Source organism: Poeciliopsis prolifica, unplaced genomic scaffold (assembly GCF_027474105.1).
Source record: "Poeciliopsis prolifica strain line A6 unplaced genomic scaffold, Auburn_PproV2 SCAFFOLD029, whole genome shotgun sequence".
In the NCBI taxonomy this organism is placed as follows: Eukaryota; Metazoa; Chordata; class Actinopteri; order Cyprinodontiformes; family Poeciliidae; genus Poeciliopsis; species Poeciliopsis prolifica.
Window position 1 is genome coordinate 1789979 of NW_026562404.1, and position 19309 is coordinate 1809287.

At 38.7% G+C, this 19309-nt stretch overlaps 1 protein-coding gene across 3 annotated transcripts in view; it reads right to left on the reverse strand.

Moving 5' to 3' along the window:
- The window catches only part of LOC129372448 (TOX high mobility group box family member 2-like), a 95864-nt gene that overhangs the window by 20724 nt on the left and 55831 nt on the right, over positions 1 to 19309 (reverse strand). For all 3 annotated transcript variants that reach the window (XM_055049774.1, XM_055049777.1, XM_055049776.1), the window contains one exon: positions 7562 to 7858. In XM_055049774.1, coding sequence (XP_054905749.1) covers positions 7562 to 7858 — 297 coding nt within the window. The remainder of the gene's footprint in view (positions 1 to 7561; positions 7859 to 19309) is intronic.

A 19309-nucleotide genomic window follows, 5' to 3' on the forward strand; every position in this document is an offset into this window, starting at 1 on the left:
ACTTGTATTCATGGTAATGGTAACATTATATATGGTGGGTATGGATTTCCCTGCAATGAGTCTTCACAGTATGTGCCGGTAAAAGGAGTTGGCAACAATTTCCAAACTCACCTGTTTTTATTTAACACTGCTATTGAGCAAACATTTACAGTGAATAAACTGCTGCAGTTTAGACACAGAAGGATATTTTCTCCTGTTAAATGTGTGTTCAATTCATTGACCCAGGACGCTGGTGAAGCATGGTTCATCTGTCCACGTTTGGTGTACAACTACAAAAATAACTAAATAGATATCACTCAAACTGAACTTTATCAAAACAAGCAAAACAACAACAAAAAAATGTGACATCTCTATGGTTTGACATCCATGATTTTGGGCTATTTGGGTCTTCTGGACTCTATAACTCTTTTCCGGTTGCACTATTTTGTGCTTAACAAAACAAATGTGCTGCACTCATACTTACAGTTTTCTGTACACATGACTTAGACGTAAGAATGTTTCTTTGAATTCATCACTTCCTTATTTTTATATTGTATTCAGACTAGATAGTATGCAACTGAAGAGAGAATGTTAATTTCGGTAAACAGATATTTGAGACCTAACTTCGACTTAAGGTGAAGGACCTAATCAAAGACTATACAGCGGAAATAGGCAGCAAACATAAACAAATCATCATAGACATAGTCCTCAAAGTCTAATATCTAATTTCAGAATCCATTTTTCATATGAAAAGATTATCTGTTTATATAACAAGAAGACTCTCGCAGCTTCCAGCTGTGAACAACAATGCAAGAACCGAACAGCACAAACAAGTTTCATCAAGACCGTAGGTTGACGGTGGCTGACTGTCGTTTCACATATTCCCAGATGGAATATTGGAGGAACTGCTGTCAAAGCAATCTGCCTTCTTTGTCCACAGATGTGATTAGAAAGCAATAAAAAATCTTCAAATTTGCCACAAGAATTTTAAAGTAATGAGGGAAAAGTATGAACTGAGGAGAAAATAGAGGTTCATGCTTAAAAAACGAACCTGATTGCAGGCTAAAAATGTATAAAGCTCCATAAGTATATAGTAGAAGGATGGTAATTCAGTTAACCGCAAAGCTCTAAGCATGTAAAAGGAAACAAGAACATATAGTTCTCGGCGGTCAAAGCTCAAGAGTCAACAATCCCTGTAAAAATCAGTTCTCAGTCAAAGCCAGACAAGAACAAAATCTCTCTCTCTCTCTCTTTTTTTTTAAACTGCCACGCAGCTAGTGTTGAGAAGCATTCGGAAATGAATTTATAAAGTTTTTTCCACTTTCATTTTCCAACCTATTTATCAATGAGTCCTACAGGGGGGAACATGCCAGTGAAAAAAAAAACAAAAGAAAAAGAAAGCTGGCAGAAGCAGGTATCTGTGACTTTCTTGGCCCAGACCTTGCTGGGTTCCTTGGATGAGAGTAATGGCTTCTTTGCACTGGGCTGCGTAGTGCTATTGTAGAATCACAGAGCGGCTAATTGAAACAAATGACTCTAATAATGGGACATTATCCCCACAGGCTGGCTTTGTGGTGGGCCTAATTAGCGTCGCGGTGGAGACGAAGAGGACGAGATACCGACGTCGAGCCCTGTGAAGGAAGCAGCCGAGGCCCTCTCAGGGTGGCCAGTGAGGGACTTTAACATGTGCAGAAGCTCTGGGCTTTATCAAGAAATGATAAGAAAATGTACATAGTATACCTTAGTTCACAATGTTTCCAATATCTCCCCCATTCACTGTGTATTTTCCTCCAAAAACACAGTTGAAACCTGAGAAGTAGCTAATTTACAATTCTGAGTGGTTTATTTCAAAGGTTTACAGTGAAAAATGAATTGAATTTCAGTGAAATATGACTGCTGACAAATAATGTTTTGACTACGCCATTGTTTCACAAATCATTTAAGCACTTCTATGGATTATTAACAGGTTGTAATTTTTCCACACTGTTGTCCTTTCGTTTTTCGCATTGATGCGCCAATAGCCCGTAGCTAATGTGACAACCGGGAAAGTTGTTCTCCAGATTTGTATTAAAATCTGTTTATGTCAGTCCTAATTGTTTACACTTAGACACAATGATCCCAGAAAGTCAGACATAATGCAGCATTCGAATCTTTGCAACCACGCTGGCTTAAATATTCATTAGTTGTAACAGTTGCCTAAGGTTATTTGATATAGTGTCATGAATATTCATGATTCGCAGTAAATGTGCGCTTGTCTTTTAATGCTCAGTCCGTTAATGCTCGTCTTCATTACTTCATTCTGCAGCGCGAATAATAAGGAACAACAAAACAAAGCCTTGCTATTTTGAAAGAGCAATTCTCTTTGGGAGCCTATTTGTTTGAGTATAAATGAAACAGGAGAGCCCCACCAATTATCTCGCTGTCATTTATTTTGACAGCTACAAGACACATTGTTCACCTCCGCTGTGGAATGTGACACTGAAGGGCATCTGTCTTTTTTGTGAAAGGAAAAGTCATGACAGAAAATATTTCTGCTCTTACAAAACATGATTTATCTAGGAACGTCGCAGAGATGTGAGCGAGAGGCAGCAGAGCAAACAGGTCATATGGGATCTGTCTAAAGCCTGCAGTGGAAAAGATTGCTCTTTCAATTATACTTTAGAAAGAAGGAGAACAACAACATTTAGTAGTCCAGCTACAATAGGAAAACTGGAACAATTATTTTATATGCTGCACTGACTTAAAAACCTTTTGGGCATTTCTCATTGGTTTAATTTATAAATAAAGGCCATTGGATTTGTCATCATCTGGAATATGAAGTAAATATGTGACCAATTGGATAAGCAATCAGAGATCATCGCACGTAATAAGCACAACTTGCTGCACAAATTGTGCAAATACATTGTCAGATCACGCAGTTACCAACGGGGTTGAAGCTGAAATGAGACTTTTCGTCAGACGGTTCAACAACAACAAATCTTAGTTGATTCTGTTCACACAATCGTTACAACAATTACATGGCGACTCGGGAACAACTTCCTTTTGTTACTTTCACAAAAAAAAACTATAATATAGACAGGGACAAGCGCTTTATGAGATCGACTTAACCTTATTTATAAGATACCGCATGAATCAAAAACTTATGTACCAAACCAATATCCAAACCAGTTATGATTATTGCTTGTGTTACGTATCCTAGAATTGGCTGAATTTGTTGGGGTTTTTTTCAAACACAGCAGGATGTTAAGAGTCTCTTATTAAGGAGATGTTAGACAGACATCACCCTGCCAAGAATATCCATTTAGAACCAAATATTTCAAAACAAAATCCCCACCAGGAGTCATCCGAGTTAATTTAAACCATATACTTATAAAAACTGACAGCCGCTTTTTAGGCAGCAGGGGTTTCTCCCCCCCTTCCAGCTCCAACCAGCCTCCTTATGATCGTAACGAGAAAGGGGCTGGTTCACTGGTTCAATATTTAACACACTGGCACCCCTCAAGGTTCCACATTTGGGCTGTTTCTACTAACTGCTCCTCAAAATCTTATTAGTGCCAGCTGGCGAGGGCTCTCTGATATTTATTTCTACTTTTTTTTTTTCCCCAATGGGGCTGGAAGCTCCTCCTCCTCGTGCACCGCTGCGCGAACCTGAACGACAGGGCGACTTGTTGAACATGAGACCCCTGGGTGACACCTTTTACCCCGGCACCGAAGATGACAGAAACACTGAAAGCTGCGGGCGAGACGGGAATTCTCCCTTGGCAGCGAGTACTTGCACAACAGGCTGCTACATTTCACAGCAGCCAGTCATACAGGACTTGGCTCTTTCTGCTTCGGTTCAGAGAGGCTGACAGAACAGGTCAGCATTTTGGAAAACGGAGACGCGTCTCTGACAGACAGCTCTATAATCTAAAATGCCAGCACCGAGGCTCCACCTTGTTGCACTCCTGCAATTTTGAGCTCTTGAAAAGCTCAAAAACTGGCAGCGAGAATTGTAAAGAAAACGACGGAACCGCAACAAAAAGAATCACAGAAAAAAAAAAAAAATGAACCCACATACAACACAGGTGCTTCTTAAGTAATTAGGACTTAATCAAAATGTAAATCTATTTCTGCAATTAAACTTAAATGGTAAATTTTTTTAATGCATTTAATAATTGCAGGGGACATACTTCAAGCATTTTGTAATAATTATGCTTTCATGCAAAATGAGCTATAACTCATTTTGCATGAATTGCTCCATCAATGCATACAGCTCCATACAGCTGAATAGCAAAGGGAAGGGTGAAGTGCTCCAACATTTCTTGATAAATTGCTGTGCTAATTTTAGACTTGATAAAGCACAGACCACCACTATCAGATGCATCGGCTTTCTAAATCCTCACTTACTCTGGAAACTTCACACTGGACCTGAAGCAACTCGAATTCTGTACCACTCCACTCTTCCTCTTGTCAGGAGTCTTGATTAAAAAAACAAACAAACAAACTGCTAAATGTATGTTTATCTGAGAAGAGGACTCTTTTTTGTTTTCCTTCCACTCAACTATTTATTAGTTTGGACATATCACTCTGTGCACAAATGCCAGAATGAACAGAAGAAAATGCTTGAAAAATGTATCTATACATAAGCTTTGTGTTTTGATTTGTATCACAGAAATAAATTAACTCCTGCTAGTAATTTTGTCATTTAATGGGAAGCACCTGTGTCTCCATGTTGCATTTGTAATGGGTCAATATTTTCCCTCTTTGTGGAGTCATAAATTTACAAAAAGCAGAAAATTTGACTGGCAACAGCAAAGAATACACATCTCCTTCCTCTATGTCTTGTCGTTTTGTCACCGCTAAGCCAGCAGAAACATTAAAAGCTACAACGCCAAACACACACACACACACACCCCACACACACACACACGCACACGCACCATGCATGCACACACAACTATATCTATATGTCCATGTAGCATGATAGTCAATCCAATGCTCTCAATCCTGTAATGATTTAACTCTGTTTGCTGTGGGATCGATGCATGCTGAAAAAGAGAATCCCAAAGCAGGGTGAAGTTTACAGAGCTTTAGCCTCAGGCTAAATGTTGTACAAAAACCAGCAACAACATCCCATGAGATGAAGCGTATCTGTTGCTCCAGCTGAGCTTGTACTTGTAGGAGGCTTTTAAATGTGTGCTGAAGGATAGCTGCTATTGAAGAGACGTGTATCCTTAAGGTAACGCTGTCGACTTTTCATTTGCTTTATTTTCAGTCTTTTTCTCTTTTCTTTTTTTGCATCAGTAAAAGAAGTCTGCCGAATGATTAGGGTTTGGGTTTTCCAGCTATCTCCTCCAATTTTCCGAGTTCATTGTACGCTTTAGTCAATACCAAGAGAGGAGAGGGGCTTTTTGCTTCATTTCTGACCTCCGGTTTCATTGAGAGCCTATTTCCATCCCCCACTCATTATTCTTTAAGCATGCAGCAGACATAAATTCAATCTTCCTTATTATGCCTTTATCAGTATGAAATTAAGGTTAATTGACTTTGCTGGGGAAACATCAAATGAAACATCCCTAATGGAAGCAAAATGAAAATAACGTCATCTCCAATTGCCTTAAAATATTTCTCAATATACAGCCCAGTTTCCAATTCCTCAGCCTCAGAAATAAGCTCCTCTTGTCCCGGGAGATAATAAATGAATCGAACCCCCCACCGCCCTCCGCAGCCCCTCCTTCTTCCTTATCGGTCATCTATTTTTCCAGAGTAAGCTATTACTTGCCGTGGTTGCTAGGCAACAGGAAATATTAATAGCAGCTATTATTAGCCAGCCTCTGCAAGAGTAGTACTAAAATGTGGAAGTGGGAAACATGAATGTGTTACATAAATCTCTGGACCTTTTCTCAGTGTGTGCAAGTCTCTGTTTGTGCAGTGATTTATGGCGATGACGGTTCATTTATGAGAAAAGGGGGTGTGAAATAAGAAAATGGAACATTACCCTGAAGGGCTATTTGGAAATAAATAATTGCAAAGGTGAAACAAAAGCTGTTTAGGAAGTGGCTGCTCCCTCCGTGTTTGCCTTCAAAGAGTTATTTGCCAAAATGGGGCGCGTTGTTACGCATTATCTGAAATTACGTAAGACAAAATTGAAGCTGAAGAAGGATGGATGCTTTCCTTTTGATTTGTTTGTTTGTTGTTCAAAAATACTGACAAGTGTTTGCACCGAGCCTATTTTACTTGGATACCCCCAGTGTGTCAAAATGCCATTAGGAGTCTTCCCTCGAGGAAAAAAGAAAAAATCGACCAGAACTTTTCTGGCTTCAATCAAAACATTAAATATGGCAAAAAACCTGAAGTACCATGAACACCACATCCTCACTGTGACACCTGTGGTGGTGGCAGCATCATTCTGCGCTGATGATTATCTTCATTGGGGACAGGGAAGCCGGTCAGAGTTAATAGGAGGATAGGTAACGATATATGCATATATTTTTAAAATCCTTTTTAAAAAAGATCGAGGCTCAAGAGCGTGGTGAAGAACAATAACCACAGACATGAGATTAAAGCTGCAATGGTGGATGTATCTACACATGCACTTTTCTATCAATTCAACCTTTTTAGTCACCTTCCTTTGATTTTAAAACCGACTATATACATACTCACATGAGCTAGGGATTTAATTGATACGGTAGTCAATGGCCTAAACCTAAAGACCTTCACCACCACCCACAGAAAAAGAGAAAAAAAAGAAGAGTTTTCAATTTATGCAGTTTGATTCTGAAAATCACATAAGATCTGATTAACAGAGGATAAATGCCAGGGATGCTCACATTAAGGCATAAATATTCATCACAGAGGGGAGAGAGAAATAAGTAATATTTATGTCAGATGAAAGTATATAACGCTGAATAATTCACCACCGGGGCCATTTATAATTCATCTGGTTCGATTCCATGATTAAAGCTTTTGAACGTGTTCGCCAGAGGTGTTTACATGTTCGGTCAGGGGCATGTTTAACATAAAAGATAGTCGCTGCACTGGTAGGGCTGGTGTCGGCGGCGGTGCTGGTGCTGAGGCGGGTAGCGAGTACACTCTGAATCTCTTTGAAAAGAAAAAGTAGCTGACGTGGGATATCCCGCATTCTCATCAAGATGTTTGGGTCGAAACCCGGTATCCAGATAAAACATGTAGATAGAGCGGAGTGTTATTTCTCCTGTTTTTCTGGGTATGAATTAGAGAAGGTCCACTGTCAAGGTCAGCGCTCTAAGGAGGAAGCGGGTCTCTCTGTGATTAGCAGGGTACAGTTTACAGAGTTTATCTAATCTTCTTCTTTGGCCTTCAACTTTTTTTTTTTATATCATCATTTTCAAGTATTGGATAAAACGCCGGAGATTTTATAATTTTCTGTTTAAATCACTTCAAGACTTGCAAACAGACCAAACTTTCCATTAAAGGAACATGTCAGTGTTTCAGACTGGCTGGCCGATTTCCAATGCCCTGATCGCAAAGTCTGAGTCTAAACTGTAGCACAATTCTTGACTCGCATAAAGGCCCACAGCTACAATGAGGAATGGGGGGAACGAGAGGGGAGCCAACTCACCGAGTGCATAGGCCCAGAGAGGAGGTGAGTGTCCTGACCCAGCATGTTGGACATCATGAGGGCAGGCAGCTCGGGATAGGAGTAGGTGTTGAGCAAGCCGTTGTGAGGCAGAGAGTGGAAGGGGTAGCCCGACTCGTGCTCTGTGAGGTGAAGTAGAGAAGGGTCGACGTGGTTTGGAGGCGTGATGGGGGGAATCTCGTAGTCTTCGTCCCCTGTGCCTCCTCCTCCTCCTCCTCCTCCGCCTCCGCCTCCACCGCCGCCGCCGCTGCCGCTGCCTCTGCCCTGACTAGAGTAGCTCTGAAACAAGATAAAACAGCGGGGAGTGAACTCAGAGAAACCCGCACCTGTTCTTTTTATTGTCAGGTTCGCAACCAAGGCATTTTTGAGCACAATATAGATGAACAAGAGCAGAAAGAAAATGATTTGATCACTCAAATAGACAATTGTAAGCAGAGATGCGTTGAAAACTGGAATTGGGTGATTACCCGATCAGATGGTTGAAAACAAAAAAATTCAATCTATTTCTGATGGTACCATGTGGAAGCACTCACAGGTTGCGCTGATGACAAAATGCTGGTGTGGAAATGGTTTCTAAGTGAGAAATGGGGTCTTTGTTTTGAAATATTATTGAAATCCTGTTTTATTGCAGAGCTGTGTAAGACCAGCTTCTCTCTCTTTTACACGCGCAATTTGACATCACTTCTGGCTGTGCTATGAAAAATTAATGACCAATCATAGAAATATTTCTAGAGGCTCTTGAAGGAATAACTAACATAAAAATCTGCACATAAAAGAAAATCTGTGCTTTTTCCTTTTTGTTTTAAAGGTATTTTGTTGGAAACAATTCATTATCCTGTGATATGGGGCACTGCCACATTTTGTCTTTGCAAAAAAGTATGAGCTGCAATCTATTTTGATCAGGAATAAATGAAATATAATGTGATTTATTTGAACACGATTATATTTCTAGATATATCCGTCCCATTAAGTGGAGAAATTTACTGTACTCATAGATTTTCAGTGACACAGAGACCTATAGGGCTCCGTCTCTGAACAGTAAGAGAGATTTTGGGCTATTTCATTGAGAAATCATTGCGTTATGAAATATTCTATTCATAGCCGAATTTTCAATTCACCCAAAAATGAAAAGAAATGTGTTTTGTTGCCATTTACGGGGCTTAAGGAGAAATTACATCTGGCTAAAATCTGAATTGAAAATTGGTCACAGTATCTCCAATTTGCTCCGCCGTGGTTTCATAATTGCTGACAAAACAGAAAGTAGAGAACTACGTCGCATTCAAATTAAAGCCGGATTATACTTTAAAATGTGTTCGTCTTTATTTAAACTGTTACATGCAGAAAACATGAGAAAGATTGTTTGTGCTCTTTTATCTCCCAGGAATAAACAAAGTTAATAAAAAAAAACAAACTTTTGTGAAACAGCTTACCAAACATGTTCCAGACTAAAATATGGAAACTCTCTAATTAGTTTTAAATGCACCTGTTTATCTGTGTTGTTTACACTCGAGTTTGCAGCCTTTGCACACACAGAACTGCAGCAGTTAGTTCGGAGTGTTTGTGCTGCAAATAAAAAATAATTAGAAATGCAAATTGTCGCACTTGGAAAAGTGTAAAGAATTCGTTCAGTACAATCGTACGGAGCAAATTAATTAGTTAGACAAGAACAGCTGCTATACGGAATAATTTGCTTCAGAAATCTTGACAGCTTTGAAGCAACAAACTGTCAGCCTGCACGCCTTAAAAAAAAGAAAAGAAAAAGAAAATACAGTGAATCAAATTTATTACGTGGAAAAACACACCACAGAGAGTCACTTAGTTGTTATTTTGTAATCCCATAATTACTGTGGCAATTTTGTTTATATAAACAGAAAACCTGGATTGTACAAATCTCCCACTTCTCATTATGGAATAAATTCAGAGTATCCAGCTGTTGAAGCAGGAGAACATTTTATGGTGCTAATAAGGTGATACACGAGCAGTGTCTTTTCCAGGGCCTATCTTGACATAATGTTGCACAGAGAAATATGGTTTCAGGCTCTCAAAAAGCATACTGAGGGTATTCACCAGGGAGTGAAAAGCAATTTTGTCAGAGGCAATCTGATGCCAACTCCCTTTTATAATGACTGAAGAAAATTAATCATCACAAATAATATTCCAGTGTCAGCCATTCAAGAGCTTTTTAATAGAATTTTTATTATTCATGTCTCGTGGTACACATCAACTAGTCCGTTCTGCAACATTTCAGAAATCAATTCAATATCATCTTCATGTAGGCTGTCATCTCGCCTGCCAGCGCAGCAATTCATCTTGAAAACAAATACTTTTAGCAAACAAATGGCAAGAAACGCAGCAAAAAAAAAAAAAGAAGAAGAGAGAGCCTTAGCTGCAATGTGCTCACTAGTAGAACCGGTGCTTGAAGACAGGATGAAAAGTCTCATAATGTGCACTATCATTAGGGAGAAAATAATCATCATAATAAAAGAGGAGTATGTTTACTATCACGGGGCGATGTGCTATTTTCTCTTCCCATAACTGTTATTGCTCAGAGCTAGTTTGGAAATATTGTCTGCAACATTTTTTTTTTGCCCCATTATAAAAGATTTGTGCATTTCTTTGACATTTAGGATGCATTTGTTGCTGTTGTTATTGTTAACAAAAATTACATGCCGATATGCTTCAACGTATCAAACAGTTTACCATCCTGCATTCACCGGTCCATCCATTAGGTCAGATATGTCAAAGATTAGTTATAGGTGTGTGGATAGCACTACATGCATATTTAAGCAAACATAATCCTTTCGCCACTTTGCTACATAAAGCATAGGTCATACATGTGGATTTGACTGATTGAGGACAACTACCACTGGATTTCATGTGTGAAAAGAACAATTTTAGGCCCATTGAATTCTGACGTGAAGATATTCACTACCGCTGAAATGCCCAAGAGGTTTTCTTTAATTAATACTTCAATTAAAACAAGAGCACTGCTAATTGGGGTGTGAGATTATCAGAATAAATGTCCAACTTTAAAATAAACTAAATATAGCAAAACGTATTAAATGTAATGGCAACAAGCTGGCCAAAGTTTACACAGATTTCAGTCAATGTTTTGTCCAAATGATATATATTCATTAATATTATTTGACATCATTTGGTGTGAATATGAATCTTAGCCTCAGTGTTTGATCTATACTCTGCATATGTTGGTTGTTGCACTTTTTTGGCAGTTAAAATTTCCTCTGTTTCATTAGAGTCAGTGGACCAAAACTTTGCACAAGATTTGGACATCTTATGATTATCTGAGACAATTTTTATCACCTCCATATACTCCATCAAAACTACTGTAGCTACCAAAACAAATAAAGTAATATGCAGTGGATGAGAACATCCTCATGTGTGCAGTACGGGAGTATAAATTGGTGGTATGACCTGACGAGTGTTAATGATGAAAAAGATTAAAGCAAGTTTGTCTGCTATTTATGTACATACATTTACATCTATCGTATTTTACCCAGTGTATCAGATCTGCTTAAACAGTGTATGTTTACATTACTTATCTCTACATCTCTACTGTATCTATTGTAAATGATAGAGAAGACATGCAATGAGAGCCAAACACATCCAATATCAGAGAGAGAGAGATCTTTTCTCCTATTACATTTGCATGTAGTAGGAATTAAATGCTGTGGGAGGCTATTTTATGACCATACCGTCTGTTACTTTCATGTATTTTTTCCCCTTTGCAGCTTTTTATGATGCCCTTGGAGATAAGACGCAGGACAAGGACATCACAAGTTTAACATTTTCCAACATGGATAAATAATTCATAAAAATACTGTCTTTCAGGACATGGAGAAGAGGAGATAAAAGAAAGCGGGTCAAAAAGAAACACCAAATGTTGATTCAGCCTTCTCTCGCTGTGACCTTCAACCCCCCCTCCGTTGAGGTGAAACTTAAGCAAATCTGTCATTTTTCTTGCACAAGGTCCTTCGAGGACTCTGCAGACTTCTCTAATTTTCTTTCTTTGACATTAACATAACAGGGCCAAGCCTTGACTGGAGATCCAAACAACTTTTTCTCCTAGGTAGTTCAAAGATGATCATGTCATGTCATGTCATCGTATTTCAAATGATCCTCGTTTCTAACAAAAGAAAAAAAGACAACACTGATACCTAATCTTTAAATTAGGCGGACAAAAAAAACAAACAAAAAAAACACTTCTGATGTTCCTTATGTATTTAGAAATATTAAAAATGTCTGCAATGAAAGTAAAGTCTGGAATTGCGTGACCAACCTTTATTCAAGGTGACATTCATGAAACACAGAGGGTAAACAGTCAATTCTCTGATATTCACCAGTGTAAAAACTGAGGAGGCCTTAAACATAATGATGAAGAAATGTAAAAATAAAAACACAACAAACACACAAAACAACACCAGGGCGAACTGCAACCCATATTTGGAGGGGGAGAAGCCGAGCATTCTGCAAAGTAAAAACCTTTTTCATCCAGTTCCAACTAAAGCTACTGTGACTGAAGCTGATCCACCACCATGACCTCGACCAAGACTCTTCACAGCACAACCTCAAACACTTGCTGGGGTTAATTCTGAGCATCAACATACTTCAGACCCCTCTCAGACTGCAGGCGAATAAGGTTTGTTACTGTATTTAGATCTATATTTGCGCTTGAGCTTGAAAATTGTGTAACCCGACACAAACACGAGTTGCTTTTATTGAAACGCAGGCCTCACGGCTTTTATTGTGACCTCATATGCCCTAACTTTCAGACGCAGCAGCATACGGAAATTATTTTTATCATCCCACAATGCAAATAGCTGATCTGCTCACAGAATTTGTCCTCAGACTTTTTCTCCATGTCGTCCATCTGAACGCTCTTCTAGCAGCAACTGTCTGTCAATCTGTACCTAATTTTCTTGTTTTGAGTTCTGTTGGTGAGACGAAAGCCATTTTAACACACAATTTGAGAGGAGAGATCCTTTCTTTATTTGGATCATTGATTAATTCACTGGGATTGTGACGTCCAAAACAAGGCATTTTGTTCTGGGTTTTAATATTAGGCATTTGCCAACTCAGAATACCAAACCTATGCTATATTAAAGCCAATGCAATTAATGTTATGTACAGAATAAACCAGTTATTTACCTAAACTGTATAAAAATACACATAACTTTTTTGTTTAACAATCTGACAGCAACTCAAAACGAAACCTCTTCTGATTTTCAGATCAATAAGAAAAAATTTTTATTTGAAAAATGTCGAAATGATGAAACCAAAATTTTAAGAAACTTTTCTATTCCTTTTCTCAATTTCAGAACTTTATATATGCATTAAAGTAATGAATGGAAATGACATGGAATGGAAATTATTTGACAAAACTCAGGTGAGTGTGTCATGGGTTTAGCTGCTAACAGATCGACTCACAATGACGAAGTAAATTTGAGTCACATCTGATGTGTTTCTATCATTCTGTAGAAACACATATTGGCTTCATGTCATTCTGTGTTTCAAGTTATTAATGAGTGAGCAAATGAGATGAAACAATTAGCTTTCCAATAGAGCCATTTGAGGCCCATCAGGTGTTTAGCAGAAGACAGCTCATCAGGGAACAATGATGTGTCTGACGAATTGGGAAGATAAAAAATGATGCACACAATCTCCTCTTTCTAAACTCTCTAGAAGATCTCCCTGCATTGTTTCAAGAAAATCTATAACTTTGAATGAGTTGACAATGTCCTATAGAAAGTCATTCTGCCATATGCTTCTTTGAAAAAAAAAAAAAAGAAAAAAAAAACAGAGCAACAAACAACAGCTGGTCATGCATACGTAAAGGTTTTTGTGTCCATTCTGCTCGCCCCGGATAGACGGATGGATAGTGACTGTAACTCTTTTAAGCATCTCATGGAGAATTTCAAAATTCACCTTCAAAGAGAAGCCTCGCGGGGGAGAGAAAGGGCAGAAATCAAACCCATCATCAATAGGTGCCTTAGCTGAGGCGTGCCAAACAACTGACCATTACAGCGAAGAGCTGCTGGTTCCACAGAGGCTACCTGACCCGGCTTTGAAATGACAGGGAATTCGATTTGGATGATGTATCAAGAAAGGCAGACAGTTTGGCACAATAGAGGGAGAACGACACGGCAGAACGGACGAGGCCGGCTGACAGAAAGACAGAACTGGGATAAGTGAAGAGTGTGCGGAGGGGTGGGGGCATTTCAGCACATCCAATAGCAAGCCAGGGTCATAGGTAACGTCCATCAGTAAAGGACAGGTAGACTGTGCCGGGCTTTGGCCAATAGAAGAGGAATGAGCTAACCTATTCCCTGCTCCCCCATGCGCTGGTAATTCTCTCAAATGTCACATCAGAATGGATCTCATTTAGGCGGGTAAAAAGGACCTGACTCTCCATTGCAGATGTGGGTGGACCTGCACTGGATTGGACGTGAACTCGAAAAGCACGGCTGCAAAGGAAGTGCTTTGAAAAGGCGTGAAAGGGGGACAGGTTTATGTCAGTGCAGTTTAACTCAGTTATAGATTAAAGATAAGAAGTTTAATATATATAAACTATATATATATATAGATCTCAAATCTTTTACATTGGAGAAAATAGAAGGTTCTTCAGTTCTGGTCCAATACTTAAATTATTTTATTTTATTTTTTAAGCAAAGGGTGTAACGCTGTGCTCTTAGCCTCATTTCTTATTCTTATTCATTAGTGAGAACTGAATGAATAAAGAAAATATGTTGTCTCACAGTCACCCATCCACCCTCGAGGGAACATGGAAGCCCCGGTAATCACATATGGCACAATAGCTTGCCTATAATCCCCTTTATTTTTATTTTCATGATGTCACTCTCTTTAAGCTCCTTGCTTTATGAGTCGCAAACGGAGAGGAGTGGGGGCTGATGGGAGGCGGAGCGGTGAGGGAAACAGTGGGGGGGGGTGAAAACAAATGATGTGGATCCCTCATTGTTCTTTCTCTGTGCCCTCATTCCAGTCAGGGCAATAAGAGAACATTGTGATTTACTGTCAGTGAAGCGCAAGAGTGCATCAGAGAGAATCTACTGCGGCAGGGGCCATTAAAATAGATTTAACTTCCCACAGTATTAGGCCAGATGTCTGCACTTCTATTATATTTCAATCAGCCATGACCTTGGTCTCCACATGATGAGAAAGATCACTGGGAGAGAGGGAAAGAGCGAGAGAAAATATATGCAAAAAAACCAATACAAATATCAAACTACTTAGTCCCACTAAATCCCTCAGCGTATCGTGCTGCATGTACACTCAGAGAGAGGGAGGAAGAGGGAGAGAAAGACCAGGACCAAAATAGAGCCAAGGTTTCAAGTTCTAAAAGTGTATGAATCACCAAATGCATTTCTACTGCTGTTTTTGGGAGGTGGTGTCTTTCTGTATTTTAGGAAGAACCCAGGGAGAACCTGTAGAACTTGCTGCCGCAATTGCAGCTATCCCTGACTCTACGAGGAATTGAAAGCGAAGAGCTGACTTTTCACACTTTTTTCTGCATAAATATATTTAAGTGCACAAATGCAAGCATACATGCAAAACGTTTTCCATTTTTCTTCTATTAAATGTCGCAAAAGAAAATCCCAATAGCGGAATTTGGAGTTTTTGACAAAATATGAAAAGTGGGATTGACAGTCCATGAGCATGCTCAGACTTAAAGCATGCTCCCTTAAAGCAGGGAAGTGTTGACCTCTTATGTAATCACAGATTACCACGCTGTCTTCTCTGTTCCTAATCACATTCAGTTTGGAGTGACTGTCTACGTAATTTCTATAAAATCTTTCCTCTCTGAGCGCAGTATTTATTTCAGCTCTACAAACGGGCACTGGAGTTCACTGCTTGTTCCACTTCAGAGACCCATGATAATTGGATTTATTGGCTGACATGGACTGACCTAAAAATAATAATAATAATAAAAAAAGGTCTACCACTGGTACTGACTACAACCCACAATACTCCTCCCCACCCTTTAGTATTGGTGTTCATGTTGCTCATGTGTTCCTTTGATGTTCTTCCAGCTCAGTTTTCACATATCGATACGCTACTGCTGGTTTAAGAGCTGGGGAAAATAAAAAATGTTCAGCCTGATTTTATGATATTGAGTTTTCACACATTCTTTAAAAAAAATAAATATAAAAAAGTCAAACACAACGAATAAGTTGCATCTCCTCTTCATTCTGACGACCTTGCCGATGGGTCTGTGGAGCCTCAAAGAAGCCGTCTGAAGAAGAGATGTGTGTTGGCGTTTTCATACCCTCAATTTTTTATTTTTTTTTCCTTCCATTTTCTCAAACATTCCGCTAGGATTTCTCTTTTTCTTTTCTTTCTTGCAGCACAAGAACGCAAGCATGGAGAAGACTCTTACTTTTACTTTTATGGAGAGGTTTGGAGGGGAGAGCCAGTGTTGGGTAGTTAGGAGAATGCTGCAGTTGTGCTGGTGGGGGTATAATGGTGCACTGTGACTCACTATTAAGTAATGGTGCTTTTTCACATCAGCATCGCCCACACTGGGTGCCGAGGTGAACTGAGGTGTTTCTGACTCAGAGAGAGATATAGAAAAGGATGAAAGTAGGGAAAAAGAAGAGTGAATGTGGGATGGTCCTACAGGACAAATAACACCTGTCTCATGTTTAATGTTGCCTGAAAGAGAAAAAAAATATCCTTCATTTGCAGCAAATCTGCCAAAGATCCTTTGTGGGGTAACGAGTACACCAACTCATTTAGCCACAAATTAAAAATAAATAGTTCAAAGTTTCATGAAAACATATACATGGTGGTCTGTGATTTTAAATGAGGTTCAGTGCCAAGATATTTTTGCTACATAATGTGACATACCAGATGGTTTGTTAGACGGAGCCATATGAGATAGTTGTCCTTCAACAGTGGAAAAAAGACGGGAGGATCAAAAGAGTAACTGGCAGGTGACTGAAGAAACCATCTGTCCATTTTGTACTTCATTCACCAAATAAGAAGCACATACCAAAAATGGAACAAAAAGCTGTATGTGAGACACGAGTTGTCCTCAATGTCAAGCAAAACTAAGAAAATCTTATGAAATGTCCTGAAGTAATGTCTTGTCCTTTCAGTGCGATACAGAGTAAGACATTAAATCGAACAAACCCTGCTTTAAGTTTACTTTGATTCAAGTCAAAGTAAAGGTAGTTAAATACCCACAATCTGGAATAATCAAAATTCTGCTAAAATCCAAGACTATAATTATTATGATTATCACTTGACCATAACCATGAGAAAACACTTTCACTTTTCTTAATTTACTTATTAAGGTATTAAATTGTCCAATTCTATGGTTTAAAGTAAAACTTTCCAATTGTGTTTTTATTATTTATTATTTTTATTTCATTAGTGCCAACCTGATATAAATCAGGCTGCATTCTGAAGTTTATTAAAAGAACTGAATGTAAACATCTTGTTAAACTTTAATTTGGGATTACTTCTAGTGCTTCTACTATGTCAAAAAGAAAATCCATCTTTCATTTAGTTTAATTTAATTCTGACTCAGAGAGACAAAAAGAATAAACAAATCTCAGAGGAATGAACACACAGTTAACCAGTTCATTGTCAGTTTGTGACAAATAAATGATCTTGAGTTCACACAATAACTACCTGCTTGGTTGATTAACCAGGAACAACACAAAGAAAAAATGCTTAAAGATGAAAAGTTTTAAGAGGAAGAAGCAAAGAAATAATAGCATCTTTTTAAATAGTTTGCTTTGTGCTAGTCTATGCTTGCTTGAAGACTTCCTTCAAAGGATGACTTGTGTATAAACAACCATCTCTAAAAACATCCCTTGTGGGCGAAAGGAAAGTAGATTTAAATGTCAAAATGTTCCCTCAGAAAAATCTGTGAGGAAGAAATGCTAAGAAGATACTGCAAGTCTGCTTCCAATTTCGATCAAGTCAAAATACCATTAATGAGCACCTCAAAATTCAAGTTGATTTGTCAAAATAAAAGAAAACAAAAAGTCAGAAAATGTCTCATTTAAGGGATGTTACAAACAAACCTCAGTATATTCTGATAGACTGAAAAAAGCAGAGTAAAATAGAACAAAAATGAGAATAAGGTTTCAGAAACTCCTCAAACAAATCTGAAAAATGAGCAGCTGGTTGCTTTCAGAAGTTAGAATACAACTATAAAACTATCAAAACTAACTTTAAATTGATATGTCTGGAAAAGAGGGCATACAGCAGACGAGCGCTTGAGGAGCTGCAGATGTGCAAAACTCAGGAGACTGAAATCCGTTGACATGAAAACCAGTTCTGCACTTCACAGATCTGGCCGAGACAAAAAAATTTAACAAAGCAAGCTGTTGACAAAAAGCCACAAGAAGGCATGTTTGCAGTTAAGTCATGCAGGGGGGACAGCAAACATATAGAATAGAGCACTCTGGTCAAATGACACTAAAACACAGTTTCTGGCCTACTTGTAGGGGACTAAATAGACTGTGACAAAGTTGAACACTTGCAAAGAGCAACAAGAAAATGATACATATTAGCTCTTCTAGTGGTCTGTCTTGTTACTTCAACATCCACCACTATGTGGCTTCATTTAATCCAAATATTCTCTCCTTGTCTGAGCCTGTGGTTTACCTATGAAGACACATGAGTCCAAGAGGACTAATTACACTGCAGAGCGAAAGGAGAGGCCAGCCAAAAGAATCCAGAAATATACATCGAGGAACAAGTCTGCACAACCACTCAAACTGATCGAGCCTGATATGAAAGCCAAAGAAGGGCACTCATTGCCTATTAAACAAAATTAGAATTTGTGTTGGCGTGGTTGGAGGAACACCAATCATTCTCACGGAGCTATAACGGCGCTGCAGAAATATAAACGGCGGTCCGCCTTATTTCACATTTATCCGTGTGACGGGCTGATAACGAGCACACTGTCAGTTTCTTCACTTTCTTATTGAGTCTGAATAAATGTTCGCAAATTCCAATCAGGAAAATGTTTACGTTTCGCATTCTGTGAAGAATGATGGGTCTGTCCCGTTTTTTCTTTTCTTTTTTTTTTTTTATCCTTTTTTCGCTGATGCAGATGGAGAAGGAACCTTTACGACTCTGGAAAGTATATTCCGATTAAAAAGTGATTTCTAGGTAACGATGACTCCCTATTAATCTAATCAAATCTGCAGCTCGTTCGTCTGAGAGATTTGCGATCCTGTAATGCTTATTTCCATCCCATCAGGATAAATGAGGCATTTGATAATCTTTATTTCAACAAACTGTCCCTTCGTAGCTTTGTGAGTGGGCGACACAAACAAAGCTGGTCAAAGAAAACTCCCACACATTTGCTTATATTTTGAAACTCTTAACAGATGAACAGAATGTAACAACATTAGCATCATCAAACTGCCCCACAGCTCCATATGTGCAGCTCACATGGATTTTTTTCTAAAGAAAACATGCAATATTTTAAGCAAGGGAAAAAAACAACAAAAAAACATCTTGTTTGAATGGATGGGCTGCATTCAAGCATACAGCGAACAGCCCCTTTAAGGCTGTTTCTGATTAGCGGTTTGCTCTTTTTTTTAAAAGCCTAGAGATGTTATGTGTAATGTAATCTTCTGGCTGTGTCAGACTGCTACCTCAGTGCATTTGCTGTAGAAGACCCCAGACATGCAAACAAAGGAGTCTCTGTTCTGGCTACATGCACCGTTT